Source organism: Nannobrachium achirus (genome assembly GCF_963921795.1).
Source record: "Nannobrachium achirus genome assembly, chromosome: 6".
NCBI lineage: Eukaryota > Metazoa > Chordata > Actinopteri > Myctophiformes > Myctophidae > Nannobrachium > Nannobrachium achirus.
Genome location: NC_137815.1, coordinates 20,331,331 through 20,344,104, shown reverse-complemented (window position 1 = coordinate 20,344,104; position 12,774 = coordinate 20,331,331). Strand labels below are relative to the sequence as shown.

Genomic DNA, 12,774 nt, shown 5'->3' with positions numbered 1-12,774 from the left:
GGGACAGTCATGTTTCAGTGCTACAACAATGTGTAGCACAGAATGTTTTTTCTAAGCCAATTGCGCCACCGTGTGGAGAAACTTGAATACGAGGCTCACACTGGTTGATTTAATCTCATGATCTTCTCGACCCGTCTCTCAGCTTAACGGATTTAACCTCCATTTCAGACAGTAAAGAAGACTGCACAATAACTATGACTGCACAGCGAGATTGGCTCAGATAAATAAGGAAAATGTCGTGTCTCTTGTATTTTTGCAGAACAATTTGTTTGGTGATATCTTTGCCTTTTCAGATAATGGACATCCTGGGATTGTATGTTTTTTACAAACGTTTGTTTCCATTATTGGCCTATAATATAACATTTACATACAATGATAAAATGCATGAAATGAAGAGGGATCTTTTCCGAAATCTATATAAATTTACCGGACCTGGCGGTACACTTCGCCTTCTTGAGATTGGCTGTGGTAGCGGAGCAAATTTCAAGTTCTATCCAGGTGGCTGTACGGTGATATGCACTGACCCTAACCCGCATTTTGAGAGGTACCTTCAAATGAGCATGGAAGCAAGTAAGCACTTGACTTATGAGCGGTTTCTGGTCCTGTCTGGAGAAGACATGAAGGAAGTAATGGATGAGTCTGTTGACGTTGTTGTCTGCACTTTGGTCCTGTGTTCAGTCAGCAACGTGAAACGAGTGCTTGAGGAGGCGAGACGCATTCTCAAAACGGTGAGATGGGTATCAGAGCTCAGTCTAGAATGTGTATCTACACTACAGATCCATCTAAAAAAAAATAGGATATTGTGTTCATTCTCTTCTGTAAAATAATTCAAAAAAATTGAAACTTTCATATTCAAAACCTTGTGTTTTAATTTTTAGGGCATACAGCCAATGCAAATCTAAAATCCATATCTCAAAATATTACAACATTGCAGGAGAACACTCAAAACAAAGATTTATAATACAGAAATGTCAACCTTCTTCAGTACAGTGTGAAGTTTCAGCAGTCAGTGATGATTTGGGGTGATATGGCATCTGCTCTTTTTCTTTTAAAACACAATATTCAAATTTTCTTAGAGGGATCTGTATATTATGTATTAATTTACTGTAACCTAAGCCACAACAATCAAATTGAATAACCTGTTCCACCCTATAGGGCGGAGCCTTCTACTTTATGGAGCATGTGGTTTCAGAACCATCCTCTTGGACTTACTTCTTCCAGCATGCTCTCCAGCCCATATGGTACTATCTTGGGGATGGATGTACTGTAACCAGAACGACATGGAAGGACCTGGAGACGGCTTGTTTTTCAGAACTTCACCTCAGGCACTTTGAGGCCCCAGGGGTCACTATCACTATAAAGCCACACATCATGGGATATGCCATTAAGTGAACTTGTAAACATCAATGTTAGCAACAGGCACTGTAAAGTTTGACAGGTTGCCTTCATTTTCCTTTTCACTTAACACTATTGGGGATGGGGAATACCAAGGCTCTGTGAATTAGATGTACAGTTTACCATTAAACAAAGCTATACAAAAAGTATCCTAATTAATAAATACATTTTTTTTAAAAACGTATTTTGTGGGAAATTAATGTTTCGGTTAATCACTATTGCCTCCATCAGATTAGTAATTCTAATTAGCTTTTGATGTAGGATTTCACCCACAGGAAGCCAAAACAGTCACAGCCTGCTTTCCAGACAGTTTGGTGTTGAGACCTTTGTAGGTTATCTAAAGAAACTAAAGTAAAATAGATTAAAAATATATTTATTTAGTTACAGAATCAGGAACATGTGTTACTCTTTGTTTGCTCTTCAGCCCCATCCCTTCCCAAAAGATGTACAAAATAAATATTACCTGGACATTGTGCTTTTTTCCCTGATTGTCTGAGTAACAGCCAAGTAACAGCCAAATTAGCCATACACAATGACATCAATCTAATACCCTTTTTATCCCGTTGCACAAAAATAAGGAATGACAATTGTAACATTTCCTTATAGGGGAATAAGGGAGTTGGGAATTGCTGGTTCACATACGAAAAAGGAATCACTTCTTTGCAGTAATCTTACAATCAGACGTCTGCACATGATGTTTAAAGAAGAAAAATGATTCCTAAAAGCCAACACAAAGTAAAGAAAACAGGCCAGTTCTAACAAGCAAAAACAAGAACAATTAGAAATTCAATATCAATAAAAACTCACAATTCAATCTTTCTGTGTACTCAAAATATACACAAATATAAACATAGGATGATAGCATTACCAATTCTACTAGCATGAAAAAACATTGAGCGAAAAAATACATTTGTTTTCTTTTTGTAGTTTAAAATGGGTTATGTTTCAATGACATAAAGTCGTTTTTTATTAACAATTATAATAATAATAAAATAAAAAAAAACCTTTAGGATCTCAGCCACATCTGAAATGAAACGTGTTCCCAGATAACCCTACAATGTCCAGATGGCAGAGCTGTGCCGTTGCCATAGCAAGTCTTCGCCTCTCTTCAACTAGCCTATTCTGTTTTAACACAGTAAAGGTCCTTTAACGTTTTGAGCTCTTCGATCAGGGTCTTGTTCTGGTTTTCTAGAACACCCACGCGGTTTTCCAGACATTTAACATATTCCTTTTTCTTCACACGACATTCACGGGCCGCCTCTCTGGGAAAACAAAAAAAATCAAATCTGGGAATCAGTACACTAAAGGTCAGTTCCACACCAATGCAACTAGTCACAACCAGTTGCAAGACATTTGGCTTACAGATGCCATTTGGGGATGATGGTTGCAAGTAGTTGCAGTTGCAACTAGTTGCGTTGCGAATCATTGGTGTGGACTGGGCTTAATACACAGTGCATCAAACAAATGGATGGATGGATGGATCAAACAAATATTAACAAATTGTTAACTGTAGATTAGAAGGGAGTATGGCTCTCTGTTGGAGCATTGCAAACTATTTGGAAAGACAAATTGTTGTCTTGCTGAGTGCAGAATCTATTAACACATATGGTGCCAACCCCGAGTTTCCCGAGTTTGTATTGGTACTAGTGCTGTGCCAACCCCGAGTTTCCCGAGTTTGGGACGTGTTTGAAAAAAAAAAAAAAAAAAAAAAATCTATTTTTTTTTTTTTCAAATTTTTTTTTTGGACCTCCACAAATGTATTAGGCATGATCGCGATCGCGAAATTGCATGTTTAACCCCCATACCAACCCATTCTTTCAAACATGGCAGCCATGTTTGTTTACATCTGAAGAAAACATAATGGCTGATAAATCATGAATGCCTGAACGGATTTCCAAGCGGATTTTTTTGTTTGAAAGCTGTGAACAGCATCTACACACGTGGTGCATCATCTAGGCATGGGCGTGCACTTTTTACACAATTGCACAATTACATGGAAGTCTATGGTAACCATGGCAATGCGAGACATTGAAGAGAAAAAATCATAGCAACATAAGTGTTAACATAACTGATGGCAGCAACCAGGAAAGACTTGCGGTTGCCATAGCAAGTCTTCAACTCTCCTCAACTAGGCTATCCTGTTTTAACACAGTAAAGGTCCTTTAACGTTTTGAGCTCTTCGATCAGGGTCTTGTTCTGGTTTTCTAGAACAGCCACACGGTTTTCCAGACATTTAATATAAACCTTTTTCTTCACACGACATTCACGGGCCGCCTCTCTGGGAAAACAAAAAAAATCAAATCTGGGAATCAGTACACTAAAGGTCAGTTCCACACCAATGCAACTAGTCACAACCAGTTGCAAGAAATTTGGCTTACAGATGCCATTTGGGGATGATGGTTGCAAGTAGTTGCAGTTGCAACTAGTTGCGTTGCGAATCATTGGTGTGGACTGGGCTTAATACACAGTGCATCAAACAAATATTAACAAATTGTTAACTGTAGATTAGAAGGGAGTGGCTCTCTGTTAGAGCATTGCAAACTATTTGGAAAGACAAATTGTTGTCTTGCTGAGTGCAGAATCTATTAACATAACTGATGGCAGCAACCAGGAAAGACTTGCGGCTGCCATAGCAAGTCTTCAACTCTCCTCAACTAGGCTATCCTGTTTTAACACAGTAAAGGTCCTTTAACGTTTTGAGCTCTTCGATCAGGGTCTTGTTCTGGTTTTCTAGAACAGCCACACGGTTTTCCAGACATTTAACATAATCCTTTTTCTTCCGACGACATTCACGGGCTGCCTCTCTGGGAAAAGAAAAATCAAGTCCGGGAATCAGTACACTATCAAAACAAATATGAAAAAAGTGTTAACTGTAGGGAGTGGGTCCCTGTTAAAGCTTTGCAAAACTACTTGGAATTACTTTGTTGAATGCTGAATGTTCTGTTACCATAACTGAGATATAGGGCCCTATTTGAAAACATCAGAATATAGACCTGCTATTGTATACAGTAGTTCTATTCTTGTTACTATGCTGTCAGGGGTTCAAGAAACTGCATTAGAACTCTTATTCCACCATAGGGTGGTTGGATTTATGTGTTACACAAAGGTCCAATGGTACACAAACTGAAAAGGTTGGACAAAAATAATGAATGTAAAACTTATTAAGTGATACACAACAGGCAGCCCTTCTCTGTAGTACCGATATCTCTGTATGTAACCTCCATCTTCTCACAATATACAGTATGTGAGGGAGAGAAGGGTCCTCAGCTGTCATCCATTTTTCATACCTGTTTTTTGCCAGCCTGATTTCCCTCTTCATTGTGGGGTCATCGCTCTTTCCCTGAGGGATTCCGACCGGAGAGGTCATGACTACGGTCTGAGGCATGGAGCTGGCGGTGGACGTGCGGATTTGGTATGTTTGCATCTCTCCCCCTGTACCTAAGGGCGGTGACAGTCTGGGCATGAGCGTGAGGGCAACTACAGCAAAGTTTGAAAGACCCCTCAATCGGTGTGCATGGGAGAGCTAGGATGTGACGCCACACCAAAAATGACATGCTTATGCACATTTGTAGCTCTGATGCCAGTGTGTGTGTGTGTGTGTGTGTGTGTGTGTGTGTGTGTGTGTGTGTGTGTGTGTGTGTGTGTGTGTGTGTGTGTGTGTGTGTGTGTGTTTAGTATCACCTGATGCCTCACCTTGTACAACCACCTGGTTACTAGGCACAAGTATCTGTTGTCCATCAGACGTCTGAGCATACTGCAGGATGGTAGGGCCTTGCTGGGCAGCAGAGTTTGTCATGAGAGCCTGAAGACCCTGAAGGCCCTCACCCCCTGGATTGGCCAACTGGATGGTGCCATTAGGGGCTATGGTAACTAGAACGGATGTGGAAGGTCATAAAAAAAATAAAGATCTGTGGTGAGAACACACAGTAGTGCTCTTGCTGGGAGTGTAAGAAAAGTACACACACACACACACACACACACACACACAGGACATGAAGTCATGGACACATGCGGTTATAGTTGAAACCTCAAGGTCAGCTTCCTTTTTTCATTTTGGTGTTGTGACTTGAAAGAGTGAAAGAAAAGGATAATGATGAAGAAAAAAAAGGATACCAGGAAACCGGCAGGTTCAAAATCAATCAAATCACCGGTGCACACAAGACTAATATAACATATTAATTGTCTAATCATGTTTTTGAATGCAATTGAATCACATGCACGATTGCGTGTTGGCTACGTACATCACAACACAGGTTGTGTGGGGAGGATACAGTTCATAGTACGGAGTTGCGTGTCAAAAAACAAACAAACTAATATGCAAGTTGATGTGACATGTGGTTTGCTTGTACATCTGCAAGGTCTCAGATAAAATTTGCAGGCAACGCTGTCTCACTCAGTTAAAGCAACAGGACTAAAACTTTGCTAACAGTGGAAAGAAATATTCTCTCTGATCTGAAATGACTGCTGATACATTTGATAGGTTCAGATTCAGCCATAATGTTTCTTTTACCTGTCCATGCTACAAACAAGTTAATAGCTGGATTTATTATCCTGTTTTATTATTACAAATGTACTTAAGTTTGGTTTCAGACCATCTATTTTGTGGAATTAAGCTTTAACCTGCAGTGATTTTATTTTTAAATGTAACTTTCCCCAAATAACAGAGATGCCTGATGTCACAGTACTGACATCATAGACTGGGTATTTGACAGCTAACTCCTTTCAGTGCCACACCCTAAAACCCAACCTAAACATAGGGTGGGTTGAGTGATGATATGGTGATGATGACATCAGTCATCTTCATATTTGGGGCCACACAGGCAAACACTGTTCAGAGACAAACCGCATGTCGTGTGCTAGCAGACAGTGTGAGAAAGGAGAGGCTCTTACTATACTGGCCGCTGCTGGTCTGGTAGATTTGCGTGGTGGTGGGCATGGTCATAGTCATGGTGGTGGTGGCAATGCCATCATTGCCTTCACTGTTCGACGTCACTTCTTCCCCCGAGAGTTCGTTAAGGATCTTCCTGCATGATAAATAGTAAAAAAGCAGGGTTACATCTAATGAAAAATCGAATGTAAACATTATTGTGAGCATGTGCTGTATGTTGGCATTGTTGAAACTATTGTGTGTATACAGTATATATACACACTGTAGGTAGGTTTAAAGATCAAGCGATATGAATCGGTAATCAATTTTGACTACATGGATGTACAGACCTCTGGATCGATCCAAATGTACCATGAGGAATGGGTCGATTGTACGGTTCTAAAGTTATTACAGGTAGTATTTATTATCGTTCACTGAAGCTTTGCAGACTGCTGAGGAAGAGTTACTGATCTAAACCTTTACAAGTTACTAGGTTACTGTCAAAATAATTAGGACCTCCTCTCATTCAGCTTGTCTCACACTGATGGGTTTTGTAAACAAACAACACAGACTCAATTTACTCAGCAGAGCAAGCTAACAAATCTTAAGTTTGGAAGATGCAGGCAGCGAGGAATCCATGGATACCTTTCCCAGCTAAAACTCTGCTATGCTGTTACAACCTTATAGCAGATAATGAAATCCTCTACAGAGGAAAGGGGATGGGATTTTTACTTCTGGAAACTTACTGTGAAGCTCTATATTGGAATGAATCCTTCTAGTTTGAGACACACTTGAGGTCACATAATGCACTGCAGCTTGCTACTCTAGCTGACTCTAATCACACAAAGCTGATTAGTCTCAGCCTATCACGTTTCAGTCGTAGTGGTTTTGCCCCCTGAATGCATGCACCCAGTAATGTTTGTAAACAAGAGACCCGTCTATAAGTCAATGTCCCATTCACTTAACACAACAGGGAATTGTAGCTTCATTTACTATAAATGTTATAGTATGACAGTGTCACGTTGCCAAAAAGAACAGATCTACAACAACCTATCGCATTGCAGCCCTTTGTTAGCTTGTAGATTTGGACAGAGTAGAAATTAAGCTAAACAGTCTGCTATTAAGCTCTTTTCTGTGACTTCAAGGTACACTGTTAACTGTCTTCTGACATTATCCCTGAATCATAGTTAACCGATGAATCAGATTCGTCATGTATTATTATACAGCAGGGTTCCCCAATAGGCGGCCCGCGGGCCACAGGGGCTACTGTCTGGTATATCGTCATTGTCGGGTGGAAAACCTGTATCTCAAAATGTGTATGTTCTTTCGCAAAGTAAAGCTCTGATTCATCAAACAAGGCCGTCGCACAAAAGTAGTGAAAACAGCAGATCTACAAGCACACAACGCCTCGCGGTGCGAGGCGTTGTGTGCTTGTAGATCGGCTGTTTTCACTAGTTTCAATCATTTTTAAAATGATAAATGCAAAACGAACGGTTTTGGACATACAAGATTTTCACCCGACAATGACGATATCTGAACTGTCACTGGAGTAGCGGGAACACCACCGTCGGCCCCTGCAATGTTGTGGCTCGGCTTGGTACCTTAGACATGATTTGGCCCTTGGGGAAAACTAATTGGGGAACCCTGTTATACAGTATGTTCATGTTGATTTGTTATAATTTATTCCCCATTTACAAGTATTACTGGTTTTACTCTAATAGACAAGATGAATCTTAAGCTTCAAAGTATTTACTTATTCACTGGTTTTAAGGATATACTGTACCTGTAGGAGGGTCGTCTGGCCAGTATTTCTCGTGTCTTTTGGGCTGCTGACCCACTGTCTGTGGAGTCCTGTGAATCGTCACTGTCTGAACCTTGGCTCTGCATGAAAGACACATTCACAATGTAAATATTATTATTACATAATACAATCCCCAGTGTTCATTCACCCATTTGTAAATCTGAGTGTAATGTCAACAAATGGCATTTGGTTACATTTATACACTCAAGGTGCGTTCCCACCTAAAGATTCAATATTTATTAGAGCAGCGTGATTACATACAAAGTCAACGCAAAGATGCGGCTTGGCGCGGCGTTGCATCGAGCGGTGCGAACGAGGTGGTGCGAAAGAAGCCTCTGTATCGCCTCTGTATCTTCGCTCCAGCTTCCCTCCAACTGAGGCTATGTTTGCTTCGCCCCACCAACGCTGACCAGCGATATTCTATCTTAGGGCGCGGTGTTGATTTTGATTAATTTATGACGGACAATGTTCGCCAACTACCTTTTTTCACTAACGAAAACGAAATAAAAACTAAGCTATGATGACTAAAACTACATACATATCGACAATATTCGTCAACTAATAAAAACTAGACTAAATTGTTAGGGAGGGAATAGTGGAGAAGAGATCCAGTAGAACTAAAACAAGTCATCATGGGTGTGCGTGGCTGTCACAGACCGAAAATATCTGATCTACAAGCTTACGACGAGTTTGTAGATAAGCTATTTTCGGCATGCAGCATGTGCAAATCTTTCCATTTCGATGCCATCACGGCCTGCCACAAATTCATTTTAGTCTAACTCACCTGTAGATTTAGTTGACTAAAATCTTATGATATTTAGTCAACTTAAAACTAAGAGTAAAAAATGTCAGATGACTAAAACTAAACAGAATTCTATTCAAAACTAAAACAAAATCAACACTATTAGGGTGGGATCACACTTTTAGAGATCTTTTACTGTTTTAAGGCTCAGCTGTGGGAATGTTGGGCCAACGGGATCAAATCAATGTCCGAGTGGAGGTTCGTTGGTCTCACCTGTACGGCACTCTGCACCTGTGGGGACTGGATGACCGAGGACTGGGCAGACTGGATCACACCTGCCTGAAGCTGAAACTGACCTCCTGGAAGCTGCACCACTGTCACAGGAGAACCGCCCAGTGACATCTACAAATATACAGACACAAATTGAAATTCAACGTTTTTCTTTTTGTTTGTTTTTTTAACTTGACTTGAAATTGTTTACTTAGCTACTCAAACGGCTAGTAGAATGTTGTAGAAGGAAATGAGATATGATGAAATGTATAGTTAAGGAGGCGGGATTATGACGTTTAATTCTAAAAATGGGTGGAAATATTTGTGTTTAAATTAAGACCATCTGGGAGTGTGTATTAATATTACTCCCAGGAACATTTACAGTTTCAAGAACAATATGAACAGTTGCCATTTACAAGTTCTCCTTTCCTTCAATAATTAATTTGTTTTGTGCTTTACATTTATTCCCCATCTGTAAAATATAATACTCAGTTCAGTTCTAAGTACCTATGAAGATAATAAAGATCAAACAACTTTCATTATCGTTTGTATGCAAATTGCAAAGCAAAAAAGCATATTTCCACTAAATCAATGATATTAATTTTAACAAATTTGTTTCAGAGTAATCAATAATATTGTTTAAAACGTTGCACTCAGACAAGAATGTTTGAGACATTGCCTTATACTAGAGGTGTGATACACATATTCGTACCAAACCATTTCAGTACAGGGCATTCGGTTTCGTACAGCCGTGTACTGAAAAACATGTTGTGTGTGCAGGACTTCAATTCTGTATATTCTGAGTTCCCACACGGATATATGTATTAAGCGAGCGCAACATACCACATGTATTTTTAACCCAGGAGGGTTGAGGAGTGCTTGATATCCATAAATTGTTGTTACAATACATTTGTGTTAAATCACTTGATATACCAAGGTTGGCCTTGAGCTGTGCCCGAGCGATAAGCAAGCGCATCCCAGAACGCTGTAAACACAGGATGCTACAAAGACAGCACACTTTAGCCATAAAGCCTGCCATGTTGCCACTCGCCAGCTGAGATGGTAGTTGGGATACAGCGGCTTTCAATCTCTAACTTTATTCACAAAGACTGATGAGCTAGGTACAAAGAGGGTTCCACAGCTCCTCTAGCCAAATTCAGGCTGATACGGTGCATCTCAGGAGTGGGACTGGTAAGTATGAAGAAGGTCATGACCTGATGAAGTATTGACATCGAAACGTCAAGTTACATGCCTGCATCCTGTTAATAAAAAAAGTGTTCGAGCTAGCACCAGTGCCTTCCTTCCTCATTTTCACTGATGAGCTACTCATTAACACATTTTTTAATATTAGTATTTATTCGTTTTTAATCACTGAGCTTCATGACGCAGCATTCCACCCCCACCTCCCCTCTGCCATGAATATGGCTACATTAAACTGCAAATCAAATCACCATCACATTTAAATATGTTCTTGGCACTGTATGTGTATGATGAGAATGAATAACACAATAGAATAGAATGATGAATTTGGTATGTAATTTTGAGAGAACTGTAATACTCAATATGAATACTGGTAGCCGATATATTGTGAATCAATCTCTCACGCTCACACACACACACACACACACACACACACACACACACACACACACACACCTCGCTTTCACTGCTTCTGAAATGGTATATGAATACACGTTTTGTCTTATACCTGCTGGGCTATCTGTGTGAGGTGAGAGGCTGTTATGGTGGTGGGTACGGTGAAGACCTGTGACTCAGTGCCATTGATGGCCTGCTGCATTTCTTCCATCGTCACTAGGGACACATAAATCAGTGGTAATAATGTCGCAATAACCCCCACTTTAGGACAGATACAAACTAGGGGCGCCTGCGTGTAGAATCTAGATTAGAATGTTACTTTCCGCTGCTGTTTGTGCAGTGGTGGACTTATCTCACAACAGCTGACTGGACCTCATTTAAACCCGTTACTACTAGGCTTTAGATCCAACAACACCAGGCAACGACAGGTTAGATTATGTGAAACATTTGTCTTATTAATCAAATAACCTGGTTAAAAGTAACTGGATAAGTTACTTCCTCTTTGGTTCAACTCCCTTAGCAGAGAGCCGTCTACGGCAAAGACATGATCTAATCTAATAGCGCCTTGGCTTGGATTCTCTAATAACAATAATTATCATACTGATAGATAGCAGTCATTCAAAAGGCACTATACAGGCTGTCAAATATGTATTTCCCCCTCGCATATATGATATATCACTGTCTGCACTCCCCAAATTGTCTTTCCTTTCTTTAAAAGCACAACCGCCGAGTTTTTTAACGGCGTAGCTTCTAGTTTGAACACTAAGCTAACGCCTGTCTGCTAGGTTAACCAACCTCATAACAGTAACAACAGGCAGCTAAGCTAAACACCTAACACATCTTTCAACGGTTTCAAAACAACATAAAAATTGGTTTGCCACCTGGCACCAGGCGACGTCGGGTAAAGTATGCAGGCTCATAGGATAGGAGGATGAGCTTTTGTCTCGAATTTTAGTGTAACAGTGTCACTAAGCACGCAAGTACCCGCGTCAATAGACGTCAGCGCTACACGGAGCCATTAGCAGCTAAACTACACCCCAGTTTGCCTTCGTAAAACGACGAGCAGCTCGCCGCGTCGAAGCTACTCGTCGTTTTACGAAGGCAACTTGGGTGTAGCTCGACGAGGCGGCAGCCGCCCGCCATTAAAAGCGGGCAGAGCAGGACCGTCAACACACAACGGTCACGTTATTACACCGTTCAAGTGAGCAGAAATGTTACCTTTAAAACGCCTTGCGGTCGCTCGTGCTCGCAGCCTGGACGTTAAGCGACGGCCGTGTGTCCGCAAGAGTGTGGAACCGTAGAAAACGGGTGGTTAGCAAATAGCCACAAGCTAACAGCTAAAAACACAGAAACGGCAGCCATAAAAAATATAGCTGCGCTGTTTTTTTCTTTTTTTCCGAAAAGGAAAAGGGCGGTGCCGACTAGCAAAGAAAGCATGACGTAATTCTTTCCTTTGGGGTTTTGTGATTGGTGGAGAGGTTGTTCGGTGAAACCTGATAGGCGCTAAGCTCGCGTCATTCACCAGGCTTTTTTTCCCCCCACCGCGGAGGGAGAAAATACTTGCCGATCTACAAGTTCACAGCGCGCTGCAATCTGACGCGCTGTGAGCTTGCAGATCGGTTGTTTTCGCGCGCGGTAGTACGCAGCAGCATAGAGCAAGGTGGGGGAGGCAACTTAACATTGGCACGATTGGCACAGGGGATTCTTTTTCTTTAAAATAAAATAATTTAAAAACATTTGGTCAAATTAAGTCCCCTCAAGTCTGTATGCAAATTACATCCTGCACATAATTCTATATTTATTCAAACGTTGAACTTAAAAAAATATGTTGGCAATGTTTTATTTTGATGTGGTATCATTAATCAAACTTAAAGGAGTAGTTCACCACCAAAATGACCTTTTTTCTATTGATTACTCACGCCATGGAGACTTGAGTTCAATAATATATTTTAGTTTTTTGTTTTATTCCTAATCCTAAAACAAAAATCTCAGTACAATGTTCCCCCATTGATTCCAGATGTGGACACTAAGGGTACATTTTCTAGAATCAAACTTTTGTCTATAAGGAATGCGACAAATACAAACAAATATTATTGAACTCAA

At 40.6% G+C, this 12,774-nt stretch overlaps 2 protein-coding genes across 8 annotated transcripts; one reads left to right on the top strand and one right to left on the bottom strand.

Annotated features, from left to right (window-relative positions):
• The first annotated feature begins 365 nt into the window (after positions 1-365).
• LOC308287840 (thiol S-methyltransferase TMT1A-like) lies at positions 366-1,608 on the top strand. The gene is made up of 2 exons (XM_080729147.1): positions 366-728; positions 1,156-1,608. The coding sequence occupies exons 1-2, from the start codon at positions 381-383 to the stop codon at positions 1,390-1,392; spliced, it is 585 nt and encodes a 194-aa protein (XP_080585273.1). The 5' UTR covers positions 366-380; the 3' UTR covers positions 1,393-1,608.
• Positions 1,609-1,752: 144 nt separating this feature from the next.
• On the bottom strand, positions 1,753-12,050 carry atf1 (activating transcription factor 1). 7 transcript variants are annotated; one of them, XM_080729145.1, is made up of 9 exons: positions 11,553-11,689; positions 10,784-10,887; positions 9,079-9,207; positions 8,046-8,143; positions 6,286-6,419; positions 5,089-5,265; positions 4,683-4,833; positions 3,640-3,673; positions 2,515-2,657 (listed from the first exon to the last, which is right to left on the bottom strand). In XM_080729145.1, the coding sequence occupies exons 2-9, from the start codon at positions 10,880-10,882 to the stop codon at positions 2,643-2,645; spliced, it is 837 nt and encodes a 278-aa protein (XP_080585271.1). In that variant the 5' UTR covers positions 10,883-10,887; positions 11,553-11,689; the 3' UTR covers positions 2,515-2,642. The 7 variants fall into 7 exon arrangements, with proteins under 7 accessions (XP_080585269.1, XP_080585271.1, XP_080585268.1 ...); XM_080729143.1 differs by lacking the exon at positions 3,640-3,673 and having other exon boundaries at positions 1,753-2,657; XM_080729142.1 differs by having other exon boundaries at positions 2,520-3,673.
• Positions 12,051-12,774: the final 724 nt, after the last annotated feature.

What these genes read in the sequence shown, in the direction of transcription:
- LOC308287840 (XM_080729147.1), top strand. Translation starts at nt 381, where the DNA reads ATGCATGAAATGAAGAGGGATCTTTTCCGAAATCTATATAAATTTACC. An exon ending in CGAGACGCATTCTCAAAACG is followed by an intron (nt 729 to 1,155) that starts GTGAGATGGGTA and finishes TCCACCCTATAG; the next exon opens with GGCGGAGCCTTCTACTTTAT.
- atf1 (XM_080729141.1), bottom strand. Translation starts at nt 10,882, where the DNA reads ATGGAAGAAATGCAGCAGGCCATCAATGGCACTGAGTCACAGGTCTTC. An exon ending in GCCAGACGACCCTCCTACAG is followed by an intron (nt 6,420 to 8,045) that starts GTACAGTATATC and finishes TTTATCATGCAG; the next exon opens with GAAGATCCTTAACGAACTCT. An exon ending in ATCAGGCTGGCAAAAAACAG is followed by an intron (nt 4,200 to 4,682) that starts GTATGAAAAATG and finishes TTCTTTTCCCAG; the next exon opens with AGAGGCAGCCCGTGAATGTC.